This window comes from Neoarthrinium moseri (genome assembly GCF_022829205.1).
Source record: "Neoarthrinium moseri strain CBS 164.80 chromosome Unknown scaffold19_Wmoseri_CBS_16480, whole genome shotgun sequence".
NCBI lineage: Eukaryota > Fungi > Ascomycota > Sordariomycetes > Amphisphaeriales > Apiosporaceae > Neoarthrinium > Neoarthrinium moseri.
In genome coordinates this window covers 254,515-274,127 of record NW_026055133.1, presented here as the reverse complement: position 1 = coordinate 274,127, position 19,613 = coordinate 254,515, and the positions used below count along the sequence as shown (strand labels likewise).

General features: G+C 56.1%; 6 protein-coding genes across 6 annotated transcripts; 3 read left to right on the top strand and 3 right to left on the bottom strand.

Moving 5' to 3' along the window:
* Positions 1-189: 189 nt before the first annotated feature.
* JN550_005890 (uncharacterized protein) lies at positions 190-4,323 on the bottom strand (the record flags this gene model as incomplete). Its single annotated transcript, XM_049317567.1, has 4 exons — positions 190-219; positions 280-3,939; positions 4,030-4,181; positions 4,296-4,323. The coding sequence occupies 4 exons, from the start codon at positions 4,321-4,323 to the stop codon at positions 190-192; spliced, it is 3,870 nt and encodes a 1,289-aa protein (XP_049172133.1).
* A 4,568-nt stretch (positions 4,324-8,891) lies between these two features.
* Positions 8,892-9,669, top strand: JN550_005889 (uncharacterized protein; the record flags this gene model as incomplete). The annotated part of the gene is made up of 2 exons (XM_049317566.1): positions 8,892-9,185; positions 9,253-9,669. The coding sequence occupies 2 exons, from the start codon at positions 8,892-8,894 to the stop codon at positions 9,667-9,669; spliced, it is 711 nt and encodes a 236-aa protein (XP_049172132.1).
* A 444-nt stretch (positions 9,670-10,113) lies between these two features.
* Positions 10,114-11,571, bottom strand: JN550_005888 (uncharacterized protein; the record flags this gene model as incomplete). Its single annotated transcript, XM_049317565.1, has 4 exons — positions 10,114-10,379; positions 10,432-10,726; positions 10,783-11,148; positions 11,230-11,571. The coding sequence occupies 4 exons, from the start codon at positions 11,569-11,571 to the stop codon at positions 10,114-10,116; spliced, it is 1,269 nt and encodes a 422-aa protein (XP_049172131.1).
* Positions 11,572-12,873: 1,302 nt separating this feature from the next.
* Positions 12,874-15,603, top strand: JN550_005887 (uncharacterized protein; the record flags this gene model as incomplete). The annotated part of the gene is made up of 3 exons (XM_049317564.1): positions 12,874-13,319; positions 13,369-14,481; positions 14,547-15,603. The coding sequence occupies 3 exons, from the start codon at positions 12,874-12,876 to the stop codon at positions 15,601-15,603; spliced, it is 2,616 nt and encodes an 871-aa protein (XP_049172130.1).
* Positions 15,604-16,832: 1,229 nt separating this feature from the next.
* Positions 16,833-17,678, top strand: JN550_005886 (uncharacterized protein; the record flags this gene model as incomplete). Its single annotated transcript, XM_049317563.1, has 1 exon — positions 16,833-17,678. The coding sequence occupies one exon, from the start codon at positions 16,833-16,835 to the stop codon at positions 17,676-17,678; it is 846 nt and encodes a 281-aa protein (XP_049172129.1).
* Positions 17,679-18,160: 482 nt separating this feature from the next.
* On the bottom strand, positions 18,161-19,249 carry JN550_005885 (uncharacterized protein; the record flags this gene model as incomplete). Its single annotated transcript, XM_049317562.1, has 1 exon — positions 18,161-19,249. One exon carries the CDS (start codon positions 19,247-19,249, stop codon positions 18,161-18,163), a length of 1,089 nt encoding a protein of 362 aa, XP_049172128.1.
* Between the last annotated feature and the right edge of the window lie 364 nt (positions 19,250-19,613).

Here is a 19,613-nt window from a genome sequence, read left to right as displayed (position 1 = left end):
CTGAGTAAGAAACAGGAAACAGGAAAAATCTCGCCGCCAATGCAAAGGTATCTTAGGGTCTGGTCTGTCTTTGAGTTTTGAATTTCACGACAAGAAGCCTCCGCTACTGCCTAGACGGCGTGCGTGACGAGTGATGTGAAATGAGTATACGGGGGTCTCCATCTCCCCGAAAAGGGTTACGGACGATTTTTAAGACTGGCTGGCAAGGTAGTTTGCAGCCTACAATACAATGGTCCAGTCAGCTTCAAACTCTGCTATTCAGGAATGACGAGGACTCACCCTTTCAAGGTTGTAGTCATATTTCTCTAGTGCGGCGAGGGAGTCCTGCCTTGAGTACCCCATGCCGGTAAGGTTCTTCAGGATGGGATCGTCATGCACGCCATCCTCCGTGAGAAGCCTGCCCGCGTTCTGCAGACTCGGCCTTCCTGAGCTCAAGCTCTGCTCTGGGCTGGCGGCCTTCTCACCACCACCCTCCTTTGCAGCAGCGTTGGGCTCATCCAAATCGGCAAAGAGCGCGTCCCAGTCATGGTTCTCGGGTGCCTTGGCAGCGCTGGTACCAGAGGCAGCCGTGGGTGCAGCGGTGCTGGCAGATTGGGATGGAGGGGCCGACACATTGCCAAAGTCGTAGCTGCTGTCGATGCCGAACGCGTTGGAGACGTTAGTGGACTCGCTCTTTGGTTGAGATGGCGGCGGGCTGCTATCGAAGACGGGGTTGAAGTCATCGAGGTTCGACCGCGAAATGTTGGCGAACTCATCATCGGCCGAGCCCTCCTTCGCGTCTTCAAGGCCTTCGAACTCATCATCGAGGTCGTCGAACGCGCCCTTAGAAGCTACCGGGGCAGTGTTAGTCACAGTGCTAGGTCCCGGGGCGAAGTCCGAAGCGGGCGCGAATGGGTCATCAGCCTTCGAGCCAGATGCCGGGTTAGGAGACGTCGCCGAGGGTTGTGGGAAGGAAGCACTTAGCAGATGGTTAGTACTTATGGACGATTGAGGAATGAACGCATTGAAACTGAGGATGTCGTACTTTGAGGGTTGAGTAAAGGAGCTGGCGCCCTCCGCAGCTGGTACATCAGGAACCTTGGTGGTAGCTACCGGCGAGGCTGGACCCTTCGGCGTCGCCTTTCCCGCTGCAGCCGATGGTGAGGCCGGAGCAAAGTCGTCGTCAAAGCCATTTCCATCGCTATCGGACTCGGAATCGTCATCCCGTTCAAGTTCCGAGATGGGAGGGAACTCGGTGTCGAAAACATTGTCGGTCTCCTTCGACGTATCCTGAGGTTTACTCGAGGAGCCGAAGCTGGCAAAAGCAGAGTCAAAGTCATCCTTCGTATTGGCAGGGTCCTTCTTCATGCTCGCAAAGACCTCACTGTCCCGATTGCCGGCGAAGGAGGGGGCGGCCTCAGTGGTTTCCGAGGCGGCCTTGGGGGTGTCTTCTGGGAAAGCCCCAGGAATGCTACCGTTGCTCGTGGGGCGAGCCTCTTCGTCAACGCCACCGACAGGACTCTTGGTAGCATCCTGTGCAGATGTGAAGCTGCTACCGGTCGCGGAGGGCTCCAGGGGGTTAGCGGTGTTCACAGCGGCAGGCGTGCTGCCATCGCCCACCCGACTCAGAGGAGGAGAGGCCTGGCGAGAAGACGTCAGCGATTCGCTCATCTCGCCGAAGGGCAGAAAGCTCGAAGTGATTTGTCTAGAAACAGGTGGGGGCGGCGGTTCCGCGGCAGCAAGGGTGGCTGGTCCACTGACAGTAGGGGTAGAAGCAGCTGGGGTGGCAAAAGATCCTACACTTGCCGTCGAAGTGCCCGTGTGCTGTTGCTTGAACGAGACAGGAGGCGGTGTGCTAGACGCGCTGCCGGTAGCAAAGCCGCCAAAGATGTCATCAAACGACTTGTCACCGTAGCCCTTGGGTGGCGGTGGTGAAGCAAATGCCCCCATAATGTCCGTACTTCCAGTTCGCTTAAAGAAGGGGTTGTTGCCACTAGCAGTTGAAGGTGCAGGGCTTGCCACTTGAGCACGCTCTGCAACCGGCGAACTGGTGCTGGTTTGGCGAGAAAGCTCCTCGTTGCTCCTTGTCAGATCCTCTGCCTCGGTCTTGAGCTTGTCACGCTCGCCCTCGACGGTGGAAAGCTGCTTCTTGTTGATGGCCACCAGGCCCTTGTGTTGCCTGGCGTCCGACTTGAGCTTCTCGATTTGCGGCTTGAGTTGAGCGACCTCGGCGTTGACCGCACTGATCTTCTGCTTCAAGCTTTGGTTCTCTTGCTGGTCAGCTTGCAGGGCGGCTGACAGCTGCTGATGTTGAGTTTGGATATCTCGATAGTTTCCGTCAATAGTTGCCATCTCAGTCATCAGTTTTCTCGTCTCATCCCGCGACTTCTGCAGCTGATCCTTGAGATCGGCGACCTCCTTGGCCTCCTTTTCGTACAAAGCCCGCAGCTGGGCTAGCCGGTCCTCGAAGTTTTTCTTCTGCTGGCTGGTCTGGTTGATCTCCTTCTGGGTAGTAGTACGCTGACCCTGCACCTGCTGCATCTGGTTTGACAATGACCCAATCTGGTTGGATAAGTTGGCAAGCTCGGCAGTCTCGTTCGTGAGCTTCTTGCTGATCTCGGGGTCGTTGTCACCAAGCAGATCATCGACGGCCGATGAAGGTTTTGAACCGCTGGAGCCACCAGTGTCATGCGACTGCAAGGTCCTGCCGAACGACGAAGACGGCATGAACGGCTTGAATTGGGTTCCAGTTGGTGATGGACGCATCGGGGAAGCTGGTGCCAACGGCGCACTGGCGAATGGATCCTTGGCGGCGGAGCCACCGGTGGCCATCGGGGCTTGAGCGGGAGCGACGGGAGCGGGTGAATCGAGATCAAAGAGGTCATCCATGGCTGATTTAGGAGCAGGAGGCGGCTGGGGTTTGGGCGGTTCTGGCGCATCGAAAGGCGAAGCACCAGCGGTAGGGGGCCGTGCTTGACGCAGAGAAGGAGGGATGAGGTTTGGAGGCAGAGTGGTGGGCAGAGCGCTTGAGCCATCACGCTTGCTCCTCTGCTGTCGGATCAGGTACATAGCTACAGCAAACGTATCCCTCGTCAGGCGTCCCTCCGAGTTGATATCCGAAAGATCCCAGACCTGAGCCAGCGCATCTTCCGACAGATTCGACTGGCTCAGGAACGGCACGGCCTCCTCTCCAGTGATGAAGCCCTTGTTGGTCGGGTCCAATGTCGCGTAGAATTCGTCAAATCGTGCCTTGTCTGCTGGTGAGACGGCCCAGTCTGAGCCGGTCGCCTGTTGCGAGAGCCCGGAGCCTTGAGGGTGCAGGGCTGAGCGGGCCAGAGGACTGCCCTGGCGCATCTGGGCCTGCCCACTCAACTGGCGCGGGATGGCAGACAACTGCGGCCCAGTAGTCGTCGGGCTCTGCCTCGGGGCCGGACCTCGTCGCGTGGCCGCCTCGTACAAGGCTGCGGGCAGGACGTTCGGCAGTCCCCTGAGCTGGCCCGTCTTCAGGGAGGTCAAGAGGTGCATCGCGATGACAAACTCGGTCTGGACGAGCGCGCCCCTCTGTTCCGTATCGGCGAGCTGCCATATTCTGCCCAGGATCTCGTTCGGCAGACCTGACTTCTCAAAGATGTTCTTGGCCTGGTCGCCAGGCAGCATGTTCCCACCCTGCAGGTTCTGCCTCTCGAAGAGACCGGCATACTGCGAGACCTTCTCGGGGGTCAGGGGAGGGATGCGGAGGGGCACGCCTCCAGTCCCCTGGGCCTGCAACGGCTGGGCGGCGGGAGGCGGCGGGGGCCCGGCTGGCGCGAAGCCCTCGAAGCGCGGGATCGGTCCCGGTTGTAGGGCAAGTTCTTGGGAGGGCTCGCGACCAGCTTGCGCATGGCCGATGAGGCGGAGAACGATGCTGAAGCCGGCGGGGGTGAGGAAGCCGCGGTTCTCTTGGTCGGCCAGCTGCCAGATCTAGTGGTGATCGGGCGGAAAGTCAGCGGCGTCTCCCCAAGACTGATATAGGCAGATCATAAGTGACAAAGGGCCAGGGTTCCAACACACCTCTCCGAGTACACGCGAGTCTAGTCTTGTCTTGTCGAAGAACTTGACGGCCGTCTCTCCGGTGACGACGCCCACATTATCGGTGTCGGCCTGGCGGAATAATTGGCCAAACACCCGCTTCTCCTCGGGGGTGAGGTTTAGATTCGGCGCAGCTGTAGTTTTGGAGCACCGTCAGCTCTGCGGTCCATCCCGAGGGTAGGCAGTATATCCTATCCGGCGCGAAATGGAAGGGCGACTCGATGGCATAGGCGCCTGACTGAACTCACCGGCCTCGACGCTGGATTCAGCGGACATGACTGTTGTGGCCGAGCTCCCCGGCTGAAGATGGAGCTCGCGAGCTGTGGTTGAGGCAAGAAAGCCAATGCGGGCGGGTGGTCGCTAGGGGCACCAGGTTCGGCTGGCGGCGGTGGTAGTCAAGTAGTAGTAGAGAGCGGTCGCACTCGATGGATGGCTGTTCCTTTCAATCGAAGCCTGGCTGTAGCAGATGGGGCTTACACTGCGTAGCCCGTCGTCGGATTCAAAGGTGACGACACGCCTGGCGGTCTCTGGGGGCGGGCGTCTAGGCGGGAGGCTGGACATTGATGTGTGTTGCTTGCTGTTGCTCCTTGTGGAGTTCAGGTAGGCCTTAGCACCATCGTAGGGGCGTGTGGCCCAGAAATCGACAGGGGGGTTGCACCGCCCGTAGCCAATCAGTCGGAAGAACCCGAGCAGCCCGACCCCCAGACTGACTCTCTCAACCTGGTCAACCCATGGAAATATTGCCCACGTAGCAAGTACTTCGCAAGGTGGGCTTATGGACTCCTGGAGACGGCTTGACGTCAGGTTCAATACCTAACTTAGGTCCATGTCTCGGTAATCTGCCATCACGAAACTATTCAGTGACGCGCCCCCAGGGGAGACCGTCACGGTTTGCTTGTACGGAGCGAGCAAGAGAGAGAGACCCTCGCTCACTAACTCCGTGTGCTGCCCGACTTGGTCGCTTCCACAGCCAATCTCGCCCAGCTCAGAGAGCAGTGCATCTCGCTCTTGGCGCCGGGGGGTGGACTTGATAGATTATTTTGACCATTGTTGTGCTTTGACCCTTGACTTTCTCGGCAGAAACCCACGACGAACATCACTTACCAACGGGATACAATGACTAACTCAGGGCTTCATCACCCCCCAGGAAGAACTGTGCCTGATTGGAAGAAGTCATGTCATATGAGTTCCATCCCGCATGCAGCTTAATGCAAGCCACTGCTACATAATAAATTTTGGTGGTCTACTCTATTGGAACGGCCGTTGAGAAGGCTGCCGTTGGGTGCATATGCAGTCTCCATTGGGCGCGACCGACTGCGCTGCATCCTTGTTACATTGCAGATACCAAATAAGGCCAAAAAGATACTACCTTGATCATCATTATAGAAGAGCCAAGTTCAAGAACGGTTAATCGATACATACCACCGATGCATTCGTACTATTAAAAGTGGTGGAACGGATTTACAAAGTGTATACTACTCCGAATCGCCCGGCTCTGTACAGAAATCAAATTAGACAGCCAGCCAAGCCTCTTTTGCCTACCCCTCTACTGCTCTCACAAAAGCATTGAGCCGCCTCTATACCCGTGCATCAAAGTATCAAAAGTAGAGACGTTTCCTATAAGTAGATAGAGGGCGAACGCGTCTTTTATCATCGCAACAGGCTCGGCGTTCATTGCGAGAGAAATTTACTCAACACCCCCCGGCACCAGCCTTCCCGCGGTGTACGGCTTCTCGGGCGTCAACGCCTTAGTACTCAGCCTCAAGGTCACCCTCAGCCTCCAGAGAGTCGGTGGCAACCTCCTCGTAATCGCGCTCCAGAGCAGCCAGATCCTCACGGGCCTCGGAGAATTCACCCTCCTCCATACCCTCACCAACATACCAGTGGACAAAGGCACGCTTGGAGTACATGAGGTCGAACTTGGTGGACAGGGCGGACCAGGCCTCGGCAATGGCGGTGGTGTTGGAGAGCATGCAGCTGTTGGTCATATTAGCTATACTGTCTGCCTGAAAAAAAAAAATTTCGAGAGGGGGCCACTTACACAGCACGGTCAACCTTGGCCAAGTCGCCGTTGGGGACGTATTGAGGAGGCTGGAAGCAGATACCAAGCTTGAAACCGGTAGGGCACCAGTCGACGAACTGGATGGTACGCTTGGTCTTGAGGGTGGCGACGGCGGCGTGGGCGTCCTTGGGGACGACATCACCACGGTACAGCAGGCAGGTGGCCATGTACTTGCCGTGGCGGGGGTCACACTTGACCATCTGGTTGTAGGGCTCGAAGCAGGACATGGTCATCTCCTGGACCGAGTTGGCCTCGTGGGAAGCCTTGGCAGCCGAGACGACGGGGGCGTAGGCGACCAGAGGGAAGTGGATACGGGGGTAGGGGACCAAGTTGGTCTGGAACTCGTTGAGATCGACGTTCAGCGAACCGTCAAAGCGGAGCGAGGCGGTGATGGAGGAGACAACTGCGCCATATGTTAGCATCCTTCGTTCCTCTTGCCTGCACGAATCGCAAGGGGGTTAGCATTTACCTTGAGCGATCAAGCGGTTCAGGTTCTCAAAGTTGGGACGCTCGACACCGAGGTTGCGGCGGCAGATGTCGTAGATGGCCTCGTTGTCGACCATGAAGGAGCAGTCGGAGTGCTCGAGGGTGGTGTGGGTGGTGAGGATGGAGTTGTAGGGCTCAACGACCGAGGTGGCGGTCTGAGGGGCGGGATAGACGCAGAACTCCAGCTTGCTCTTCTTGCCGTAGTCGACGGACAGGCGCTCCATGAGGAGGGCACCGAAACCAGAACCGGTACCACCACCGAACGAGTGGAAGACGAGGAAACCCTGGAGACCGGCACAGCTGTCGGCAACGCGGCGCACCTTGTCCATGACCGAGTCGATCAGCTCCTTGCCCACGGTGTAGTGGCCACGGGCGTAGTTGTTGGAGGCATCCTCCTTGCCGGTGATCATCTGCTCGGGGTGGAACAGGCTGCGGTAGGTACCGGTGCGGACCTCGTCGACGACGTTGGGCTCGAGATCGCAGTAGATGGTACGGGGGACGTACTTGCCCTGGCCTGTAGAACGTGACTGTGTTAGAAGACTGCCGTGGCCAGTCGCGGCGCGGACATGATGGAAACAGCAAGCGTACCAGTCTCGGAGAAGAAAGTGCTGAAGCCATGGTCGGGGTCGGCGGCTTTGCGCTCCTCGGTCAGGTAACCGTCGGGCTGGACGAGACGCGTTAGCAATGGCAGACGACGTGTGGGGAGCTGGTCAACATACCTGGATGCCGTGCTCAAGGCAGTAAAGCTACGAAGAAAACAAATGTCAGTCCGAGTGTCCAGTCCCAGTCCCAGTCCCTGTCGGGGTCGGTGTTGGTGTCGGTAGTAGCGCAAGGATCTGCCGGGAGTCGGGGCGGCAGGATTGGCACCGCGAAGCCAACAGGGGCGACATCCCCTCGTGATATACGGAAATCTGTGGGATGTGCGGGATGGAAACTCACCTCCCAGCACGAGTTGGCAATCTGGCAACCGGCCTGGCCGACTAGAGAGGCACAAAAGTCAGCATGTGTCGGTGGTGAGGGCAGCGCACGAGGATGCGGTGAGGGAGCAGAACGCGTGCCGGGGCGGGCTGCGAGCCCAAGCCCGGGCCCAAGCAAAATAAAGCCCACGTACCGTTGATGCTGATGATCTCACGCATGTTGGCGGTGATGCAAGAAGCAGCGGGAGATGGTAGGAAGAGGGCGGAGAGAGAGGGGGACGATTGTTCGCGAGGTTGAGAAAGTATCAACAAGCAGCCCGGTCAGCAGCCTGTGTCTCTCGTCGGGATGGTCTGGTCGGGGTGTGGTGGAAATTGTCGAAAGATATCGGGGAGAGGAGGTCAACAGGCGAAGATGGGCTTTAGTGGGGGGGGAAACGGGGGGTGATGGACGGTGGGCGGACGGGATTGGACGGCGGGCACCTCAGATGGAGATGGGCATTTGTTGACAATTCAATAGCCCATGCCCAGTCCGGGCAAGCGCGTCCCCGAAGCCGTGCCTGTTTGGGAGGGGGGATGCAGAGGGATTGGACGGAAAGCAGGGGGGAAAAGCAGGGGCCCGGCTGCCATCTGCCCAGTGCCCAGCGCCCAGCGCCCAGTGCTCAATTTCAGGGGACCTTACTATGGTACAGGAGGAACGGTAGGGGACACTTCCATTGGGATTAGTGAGAAATTGGACACCTGGTCGTGCTCCCTAGGTACCTGCACCTAACTCACCTTGGTAGACTATTTACTGCTAATTTACCAAGTTTGCCCTCTTCATATCGTCAAGGTGGACGACTGCTGGACGACCGCTGGACAGCACACCTTTCCACTAACTTAGTCCAGGGCGTTTGCTTGATGGTGTCGGCTGCATGAGAACTCTATCACTGAAACACTTGAGACCTCTCATGCAGAATAGATACCGTGGGCCGCCTGCTATTGGGTTCAGACCCTTAACACGGTCGGTGTTGGTCGGGTCTGGTCGATAGCGGTGTGGTGTCCCAAAACCCCAACTGTCCCTCCTCATCCCGGTCGCCAACTCGGCAACTTGCGAACGCAACCAACCATTGGATGTGTCCCAGGGATCGCAGCTACCCACCAAGTTTAGTCACTGTGACAGACAGCACAGCACGTCCATAACTTGAACAAAACCCCCGAGGCTCGAAGTGAATACATATCACGAGTCGAGGTTCGACCAGCCAACACATTCCATCCCACCCCGACCACAGCACACACACAGTAGATCCCGTCAATTAGGCACCCGCATTCCCTAGACGCGCCTCCAGGGGCTGCTTGTGTCGCACCCGCCCATCCGCGCCCACTAGGACCGTAGCCCCGGCATGTTGAAATCCGCCTGCCTGGCGAGCCTGCTGGCCGCCGCCACCCCGGCACTGGCAAACACGGAGAAGGCCATCTTCCTCGGGCCCCGGGCGGCGGCCCACGCGACGCCGCTGCTTGGCGGCAGCGAGGATCTGGCCGTGCCCGTTCTCACCCCGGAGCACGGGGCCATACGGACGCACCTGGAGGCTCGGTTTCCGAGCGACGCGGCCCCCTTCGGCAAGGTCACCTGGATCGGCCTTGAAGACCTGGCCGAGGGCCAGCGGTATGAGGTCCGGGTCTGCTGGGCAGCTACTGTAAGTTTTGGCGATGGGGATTGGAGATGAGCTTGATAGCAGAGTCGTATGACTAACACAGACCCAGCAACCCACCGAGTTTCGTCTTGATACTTATGAGACTGACGCCGTATATGGCGACCTGGAACTACGAGACGAGTTCCACTCTAGCGCTCGGGAGTATGTGGGCTCGCGCGCAGAGGAGCGCCCAGGGAGTACACAACCGTCGGGCCGCAAACCTGGCCAAGAGACTTCGGTTCTCTATCTGCGGATTCTAGCTGCCGCGGACTATTATACGACCAACAAGACGCTCATGAATGATGTCCCTCCAGTGCTTGTGGATATCATTCTCGACCCATTTGTATTCAACGTGCTCCCCCGATCACTGGTACCCACGGTGGGCTACATCATCGTGGTAACCGCTCTGTCGTGGTTCTTGGCACGGCGGATCTCAACTTGGGTTCGTGCGGTGGCTACGGTAGATGAGGACAAGAAAGGCCAATGAGGTCCCGTGGGAAACGGATCCAGGCTTCGTTTGTATTTTTCCCCGGCCGGATTTACACATGATCCTACCCGCAACTTCCATCATCGCCAGTCACAGTCACCTCACAGGCCCCACGGTGGAAGCATTTTCTTCAATTACCAGGAAAACGACCTATAATGCCTTCTAAGCCCAGCGGAATATACAGGTGGCATTCGGATTTCGTCACTCATCATCAGTATAAACAAAAGACCTCCCCAGACATGCTGCACGCGTTTTATGCAGTCCGTCCCAACTCTATCCATCTGAGACGGGGCCGCAATGGACCCCCATTGCACGATCCGGGGTTGGACAGTATATCAGGCCAAGAGAGACGGCCCAGAGAGTGATCCATCGAAACTTCGTCGCATTTGCCCCGTCGGGCGTTCGTGTGCTCCCCATCATCCAAAAAGACCCATCTCACGTATGCTACCAGTTGCCTGGGTACCCTCCCTGCTGATTCCCTTGCTGGCCGTAGTGCGGGTGCGAGCCCGAGGGCACTGGCGGGGCCTGGTGACTGGGGCCGCCTCCGTACGATGGCTGTGCGGAATACGAGTGTTGTCCCACGGGCGGAGGAGGAGGCATCTGCCCGTACTGCGGGTTGTAGCCAGGTTGAGAAGACGGGTACTGCGACTGCTGGCCACCGTAGGGTGGTTGATGGCCGGCGGCTGGAGGTGCGTAGGACGGTTGGTGTGCTATTTGCTGTCAGGACGATGCATCACACACAATTGCTGTGCCATTGCTTACAGTAATGCTGGCCCTGCGGTGCTGGGCTGTGTTGGCCGTAGCTCTGGTGTTGCTGGGTAGGAGGCGGGCTGCTATAAGAGCCTTGTTGACCAGGCGGAGGCGGGTAGGATGGGGTGCCATGCTGCTGGCTTGCCTGCGCGCCGTACGAGGGCGTGCCGTGCTGGCTGTGCTGGTTGTTCGGGCCCGGCGAGCTGTAGGCAGCCGTAGATTGACCGCCTGGTTGGTATGAGGTTGGAGGGGCCGATCCGCTGTAGCCCCCGGACTGGCCCGAGTTTGAATAGCCGTAGTTCTGGTTCTTTTGCTGCTGTCAGTACCGGCATCACCAAGCACATGCCCTGCTGTCAGACATACCGAGTGACCCTGGTTCCCGCCAAACATGTTCGCTACTCCTCCCATCACCGACCCGGCAAATCCGCCAGAGTGCTGGGGCGTAGCCGTCTGACCTCCGTGGTAGTTCTGGGGCGGAGCTTGGTGGTCCTGCTTCCCGCCGCTGGAGAAGAGACTCGAGGCCAGTGCCCCCACAAGCTTGCCAGCACCACCGCCGCTGCTGCTCCCATGAGAACTGTTGTGCGAGTTGCCGTGGCTACCGCCGCCGCTGAGGCCGCCGATGAGTTGGCCAGCGATGCCGCCGAGGGGGCTCGAGCCGTGGCCGCTGCCATGCGATTGCTTCCCATGGCCGCCCGAGATCTGGTTCATTAACGCGTTGGCCGCGAAGCTCTGCGGCGGTGAGTGTTAGTCGGTGTTGCACGGGCGTAGTACTAGCAGTAGCAGTAGTCAGCAGCAATTGGGCTTGCTTACACCCAGACCTCGATCGCTCGTCTCTCCTCCAGGCCCGCGCGAGCTCTCGCCCGGGGGCATAACCGGCTCCATGCGGCCATCGGGGTACCTGACGGTCTGGGTGCCGTCGGGATGCGTGATCAGCTCCCTCTGGCCCGGGACGCCGAAGGGGTGCTCGTTGCCGTGGGCGGGGGTGCCGCCGGGGGCGGCCGAGGTCGGGGTCTCCCACTGCGAGACGCCGGTCGATATCGAGACAAAGTAATACTTCTTGCTCGTGCCATCCCACTGGGCAATCCATCCAGGAGGCAGCGTGGGCGGCTCGTACGTGGGGCCTTCGGTGGCCGGGGAGGCGGGGCCAGCCATTGCGACTGAGGAGGGGTCTTATCGCGAGCTGGATGTTCGCGTGCGAGCAAGAGAGATGGGGGAGGGATTGGCAAGGAGAAAGGGAAAAGGGAAAGCAGACGGGGAGAGTCTGTTAGCAGGGTCTCGCAACAATGAAAGAAACCCTCTGGACGTTGGGAGAGCGAAGCGCGGCCAGTGTGCGCTTGCCTAGCCACTCTTTTGGCGAGTTGAAAGAAGGCGATGAAAGAGAACCCACACACGCGCGCGGGCGAGCTGCGAGTCTGCAGGTGGCCCTTGGGAAACAACACCATGGATGTCGTAACTGAACACACACCCAGTTTCCAGTCGCTCTGAGGACCCTTACCCTGGGAAAACGCAGGCCGGTGCACCGCCTCACTCGACCGGCTGGGACCCAGTCAGGCCATCAGGCCCAGGCCAGCGCCAGTGCCAGAGCCCAAAGGTGCCCTCCGCCCGCCCAAACCTTTTGGCTTTCCGCTTGCTGGGACGGTCCTGACGGTGGATCGACCTCCCAAGTCCAACCTGGAAGCAAGTTACGCGGCCGCCACAGCGTGGCGTCAGCTATGTAACGAGCCATTCCCGCCCCCAAATCCCAGAGAGATAATGGATCAGTTCAGAGAGGGCTCCAATCCGTCCCAGTCCCCAATCAACCAGCCAAACAGAGCAACCGCATAGCTAATCCGTCCTTCTTCGGCTTCACATTACACCAAAATGGAAACACCAGAGCACAGCAACTCTACTACACGAGTTTCCACAAGCACCTAACGTCTTGTCCCTGGCTACTGCGCCAATTTCCAAGATTGCGACCTGCAGTTGGGATGGGTGTTCCCTGCTGTTATCGCAGCCCAATGTTGGTAATCCGAGTTAGCTGTCACCAGTGACCAAGGGCTGTCCACAGGCTTCCCAGCCCAAGGGTTCTCCTCAAACAATACACCAATTGACTGAATCATGTGTCGTGCTATGTACAAAACAGCAAGTCGTAGATATACTAAAAATCTATATATGCCGTCGTTTCATTATAGGCATTTCGTGTGGTCGCGATGGCCGTCGAATGTCCGACAGGTGGGACCCGGTGCTGGTGTCTTACTTGCGTCGACTTGTCAGAATTTGTCGTGACTGAGACTATCTACTATGCGAAAGCTGCTCCCACGCATCAGATACTCGCTTCCATGAAATAGATCGCGGAAAATTCTGTAAATTGCGATACCTCGGCCTTGAAGCCCGATCTCAATGGAGCCAAGTTGGCGTGTCTAACCTGGCCAGAACCTGACGACTCCATCTCCACAACAGCGCCTTGATCACAATATGTCGACACCAGCAGAAAAATCTGCAGAGGTGCTCAACCGCGGCCAGGAGCTCCATCAAAAAGGCCTATTCGATCAAGCGACGAGAGCCTATTTCGAGGCATTGAAGCTTGCCCCGGCGGATCATGCACCCCTCGCCAGTCTCGCCGCCGTGCAGTATGAGCTGGGCAACTACACCGGCTCTGCCTTGTACTCTGAAAAGGCTTTGCGACTCCTCGGAAACGACCAAGAGGCCGACTCCAGGAGAGAAGAACTGCATCTGAGGCTCGCCAAATCCTATGCGCTCAGTCGGAGTCTTGACAATGCAAGGAATGCTGTGGCTAAGCTGGCAGCTAGCGCTGAGCGCGAGGCCCTGGAGTCCTCCGTTGCATTGCAATCTCCGGCTATGGCTGCTACCCAACTGAGAACAAAAGTTCTAGACGAGGTACCAAGGACCAAGCCAGCATAGTGAGACACCCCACTTGCGATCTGGGAGTTATCACTGACAGTACCCAAGCCAGAATGAACCAGAGTACTGCGCCATTGGGCTTGACAACGCCGAAGCTGCATATGACGATGATATTGCATTGTCAACCGCTGAACGGCTATCATGGATGTTCGCCGGTGTTGGAGATGCGCGCAACTTCTATCGCACCCTCATCGCACTTCCCAACGGGGAGGCTCGGACCGGGCGGGAAAGACAATACCATTTCACACTGGTCGACCTGAACCCGGCCGTCTTCGCCCGGAACTTGATCAGTCTTGAGTTGCTCTCAGATCTAGACTCCATGCTAGAGTGCAACGAAGCACTGACATGCTTGATCTACGTCTTCGTCTCCCAGGTTATGCCGCCCTTCGCATACACCAAGCTCCAGGAGGCCATAAGTAGCCTACTACAGAAGCTTGAGGATGGGAACCCCGTGAACGCTTGGGTCTATGTCCCTGAATCTCAACGCCCAGCAATCTGCCACCATCTTCGCTTGTGGCAGCAGAACCTGCGCGGCAAGTATACCACCAAGCAATTTCGTTTGTGGGCTCAGGAGCAGGCCCTGAGGCAGAAACTCGAGAAGGACGGCGAGTTCTCTGTGCCCCCTGGGTGCCAAGAAGATGATGACAAGTTTGATGAGTTTGGCATTATGATGCCGAATGACCGTTTCCTGCGCGAACATGAAAGCGAGCTCAAGCAGCTGCTCGAGGACTATTCTTCTGGCAAGGGCACGTCGGAACAGATTGAGGATTACGTTGACCAGCATTGGAAACTCAACGTCACCTTGGTCGACCTAGACTTCGATGAGTTCAAGGACCGTCAAGGCGCTGGGGGCCCAGATATGCCCGCGCATCCTACCCTGGTATTCCACATGCTTCATCCAGGCGAGGTCGAAGATACCGCACGTGCCGCAGAGGGCAAGGGCTTTATGGCGTGTTTCGAGGTTTTCTTCAGATGCGTTGCCTTCTCGCTCGATGCACTCAAATCGCGGCTTACGGTTGAGGTAGCCGTGAGCGAAATGAACGACTATCTTGAACGGCTTCGCTATGATGTCCTTCCGTCGCGTCAGGGGGGAAAACAAGGCACGTTAGATCCCAGTACATTCCCTAAGGCCTACGACCGCATCCACCTCAGCAATATTCCGTACGTAAACTTTCCTAAGTCAATAATTATTTGACCGGTGTGTTCACTAACTTACTAATTATTAGGGACTACGTGGGAGGCGCCCTGAGCTCTTTCATATATGCAACCCCTGCCTTGAAACCAAAGTCAAGCCTCAGCTCCAGTGTGCTGCTAAACAATTCGGCATTCGAGGATTACCAGCAGTTCCTCGCCGAGTACACCTTACTGGGCGACACAAAGTCCATTGAGGACAACTTCCGGGTGCAGCTGCGCGATGATTCGCCATCATTCATGGACTGGGAGGAAATGGAAATGAGCGACTACACGAACTGGACCAAGGTAGCCCCTGCGACTCTATCTCCAGCGAACCGAATGTCACGGTCTGAGCTCGAGAGCTTCATACATCGCCATCTGCTCAAAGTCCTGCTCCCTTACCCAAGAGACCCGGATGACATCGATTGTGTATACACACCGCTGAACCCGACCATCATATTCAGGCTTGTCGCTCACTTGCATTATGTTGGCTATCCTGCTCACTGGTTGTCTGATATCCTCGAGAGGATACTCCAGGGGACAGTTGCCACGACGGTGAGGGCCCCGCGCCAAGCAGTTGAGGACCCGGGTTCGGTGAGCCAGTCGTACCCGTCGCTCAACGTTAGCCTCAAGCCGTGGCTGGCAGAGATGACAACGCTAAGTGCTCTCTGGCAAGGCTTGCTGCCGTTTGGTCTCTTATTCGAGAAGTCCTTGCTGCCAGCCCTGAGCTCGATCCGCGAGTATCATATCAGCTTCCCTCCAAGTCTTGTACAATCTCAGAACCGACCCCACTTCATGCTCGTGTTCTGGAACGAAGACTCGGGAAGCCATCCGGGCTCTAATCTTCGTGATACCCTCCTCGACGACGAGAACGGTGACGGCTCGGAGAAAGCGAAGGCAGTTCGCGAATCTGGAGTTCGGGTATTGATGACCTACAGGTGGGCTACCAAAACGAGGATGGCTTCGTTCTGGCTGAGAAGCGACGAGGTGGAGACGATGAGAGGGGGTAACTGGTCTGCAGCTATTTGGAGATCGGATACTTGGAATCAAGTGACCCCTTGGGTTGTGGTCTCGAAGGAGATCGTGGACGGCGAGCAATGGGCCACCTGAGCCTATGCCCTTTGCTCTTTCCGGCGGGCTGGTCCAACGATGTGCCAAAGCATTGTAACCAACTGTACGCCGAGGGCCTTCGAGATACTGGAACACCCGGATACAACGACTGGTTGGCTCATTGGCAAGCCCAGCTGCGAACGTAGCCTGAGAGCCATGGGCTCCAGAGGAATGCATGGTCTGCCTTTTGCTTGCGTAGATTAGGGCTGTAGTCACCAGGAAGATAGATAAAGACATACCTCCCACTGTTCAAGAGGACAACCGATCATGCCGTATGCGGAAAGCCACCATGGTCAAGGACAGGCTCTTTTCTGATGTTTGCTTGCGGACGCTTGGGACCAACTGTCACTCCTCGTGCAACATATACTTTACCCGAAAGTGGCTAGACACTGGCGGTTATCTCGTGCGTCCGACATCAGAGCTCTTCTTCCTTTTGCAGCTGTTTTCTTCTCTGCGACTTGGAAAGCTTGGCTACTGAGCAATATCTATGACCAGCAGATGGGCATTTCGAAATCAACATCCGTAGCTAAGCGTACACTACTACGCCACAGGGAACTTCCCCTTAGATTATATATTATATGATGGGCTCAAACTCGTATTTCACTTGGAACGGAGTCACCCACTCGCCTCTCGGTCGTCGAAAGCTACTAACAGCGACGGTAGTGAACAAAGAGAGCCCCCCTTTTTCCTTCGCCGTGGTACTGATGTTGAGCATAAGCTTTTTGCAACGAGAATACGTGTACCTGCATCCAATATGGCGAGTGAAACAGCCAACAACACATATGCATCTGTCATTGGGTTCATCTAAATATATGATCAGCGATGGTCCATAACACGGAGGCGAAACTCATCAGCTGTCTACCGACGGGATACCGGATGTGCTGTCATGCATTCAACCTCTCCTTGTTTAACAGATCCAACCAACTTAGACATCGAAAAATCCCCATTTTCGGCTCACCCCAAAGATAGTCTGCAGCACAACACTAGATCAACTTCCAACGGCGCATGGAAGACCGTTAGATTGGCCAACGGCATCCAAAAGGCGTGATTGTTGGTGCAATTGTCTCTATGACCGACATTATCAAAGAAAGTGCAATAGTGCCAAGTCTAACTGGTAACTGCTATAAAACATTCCTTCGGTGTGCATTGGTGCTGAAGCTACACCACAGCAACGGGAAATACATATTCTAACTTGCAGACTATCCGTGATTCGGGGGCGTTCAATCAGGATGTCTGACCCTGAGGCTGCATCATCTAATCCGGATATCCGGGATGATATCACTGGCTACTCGAAAAGCAAACAACCTGAAAATCAACCAGAACCTGGGCCCAAGGTTAAAGGGCGTCCGAAAACCTCGATAAAACTCCAAGAGCTGAAAGCCAAAGATCTTGTCGCACTAAAAGAAGAGGATCTTGAACAGGTCATCAAGGCATGTGACAAAGACCACCAGCCCTTGCTTCGCGATCATGTTCGAATAGCCAAGGCCTACGGCGAGCTTCTGATCGAGAAATGGAGAAAGACCAACCCGAGATTCTTCCACCGAAGCACCACGCAGCTCAACATGAGAGGACAGCGGAAAATTGGTCCCAAGGAAGTCAAGCTCCTATTGGACAAATTCTCGATTTCTCTCAAGCAGATGAAGGAAGAACTCGACACCTTGAATCGTGATCGTACGGAACCCGTCGAGGCAGATGAGGAGACGAGGATGCGGCACGACTTGACGGAACGCCTGACGGAGCTCTTATCAACGCTCACTGAGGATATGAAGGAGCTGCAGGACACGGACGTCAAGCATAACAAGATCCGCTGGAAGCAAGAATGGAAGCTCTTCATTTTCTTCTTCAGCTTGCTGTCGGGTATAACCAGTTTTTATGTCGCGTCCCGCTATGGCACCGCCAGGTCTGGCCAATGTGCAAATTCCGTCGCTGCAGCCAATGATGTTGTGCTTTCCTTGAACAACTATGAGCCAGAAATGCTTTCTCTCGTGTACAAGGCGGTGGAAGCTAGGAAGAACCAGCAGGTTGTTGTGGAGAATGCGGAAGACGCTTCTACGGAGCGGCCAGGCGACTTGTAGTATCAGCTACGGGATGTAAGAGGTTTCCGGACATGGTTGGGCAATCCGGGTTTTCTTTTTGTCTTTTCGCTGAAAGTGGATTACTTACCCTAGAGAAGCATTCGTTTCGGCGCAAATTGGTTTGAAAAGTTCGATTATCTTGCTTCTGATTCAGAGTTCAGAGGTGTCCTCTCCTTTCTCAAGTTCTCTAGCTAGCTTTTAAAGTTTGAAAGTTATATTTTCGAATTGAAGAAGACCGAGTGATGTCAACATTCATGGATCAAAATCACCGGCCAAAATTCGTTTTACAACACATGGTTGGCAGGATAAGTACTTACAATGCATTAAGCTACAAGAAATTAGGAAACAAGAAAACATGTAGCACTGTATACACACCTTCCGGTCTCGAATACTAACCGTCTAGCAGCTGCTCTTTGTAGTGGTGCAGCGACATTATATTCCCCCAAGGAGTGCTCACCAATGGCCACTTTGCTGGATTCAAATCAAAGTCCCCATTGCGTGTGTCCCTTGATATATGCTTCGATATCCGCGATGCGAATTGCGAACTGCTCCAGGTACTGACCCATGACCTGTTGGCTGCCTCGCACCTCGTCGAATCCCGCGGAGGCAGCCTTGAGTTGTTCCTCGACCCAAAGACTTCTACCCGCCAACTCACATAAGGTCTTATTCACGTGCTTCTGGTGATCCGCCTCCCGGCGCATAGTCAGGACAAATCGCCGGTGGGTTTGCCTGTGGCGGCGCTGCAGAGCAGTGGCTGTGAGCTGACGAGCCTCCAGACGCGCCAGTCTTTCGACACCGGCGTACCGTTTGTCACAGCGGCGGATGAGACGCTCCAGGTCATCGAAGCTGATGTGCTCATCTCCACAGTTACAGGCCTGTGACTCAAGCGTGGTCAGCACATCCGCCATGGCTGCCTTAGCACAATCAAATATTTTGTTCATTTCTTTACGGAGGCCAGAGACTTCTTCCTTGTCAGCAGCAGGCGCGGGGACATATTCGGATTGGCTGAAGCCGAACTCCGTGGGTTGCGACTTTTGCGGTTTCTTGTGGCCTAGTAAAGGGCTGAATCGCAGGTGACCGTACAGCTCTGAGGCCGGCATGGGCGGAGGAGCTCCAAAATCGAACTCCGAAGGTAGCGGCTTCTGTGGCGTGTTCCGGCCTACTCGTGGAGGGCTGAAACCCCGGAACCCGTCTCGCCAAGAGGCGGCGGATGGCGCAGAGCCTCCAAACTCGAACTGCGTAAACCACGGCTTCTTGGCTTTGGTGTGTTTTTGTGGAGGGCTTGAGCCGGGATTCTTGGCTCGCCGGAAGGCAGCGGGTTGCGGCAAACCTCCAACGTGGTGCGCCGGCGGAGAAGCTCTGATCGTGTTGTGCAGCGTTTCTTCGAGCATCTCTTCGAGCATCTCTACATGGTAAGGATTGGGCTTGCCTTTGCGTGGCTTCAGTGACGCGTGCCGCCATTTTCCTTTCGACTTCTTCGGCTTGGTCACCTTGCTATCTCTTGATTTCTTGGGATCTGGTAGGCTATTGGCTTTAGTCCCCTTCGCCATAGCCCTGGTGATTGGAGGCATGTTGACAGTGTCTCAATGGATATTAGCTGCAGGAATGGAAGTCTTATCAAGGGAGCAATGGAAATCAATTGGATCTACGAGATGAGCAGAGAAGCTGGTGAGTAAGGGTGTGGAGAGCTCCGTGTGCGTCGTATATAAGCACATGATCCTCATAGTTGGACAAGGGTTTGTGCGCAACTGTAATAAGAATGGGTCTGTTTGGTACTGCGTTAAGTCTCTATGCTCGTTCCACACCATTGTTTCTCGAGAAATTTATCTTTGTATATGTTGAGTCAACAATCCATTACACCTCATAGGCTCTTTGTCGAGAAAAGTAAAAACCTCTCCGTTTTTGTTGCACATAAGCAACTGAAACTTGCCTCCG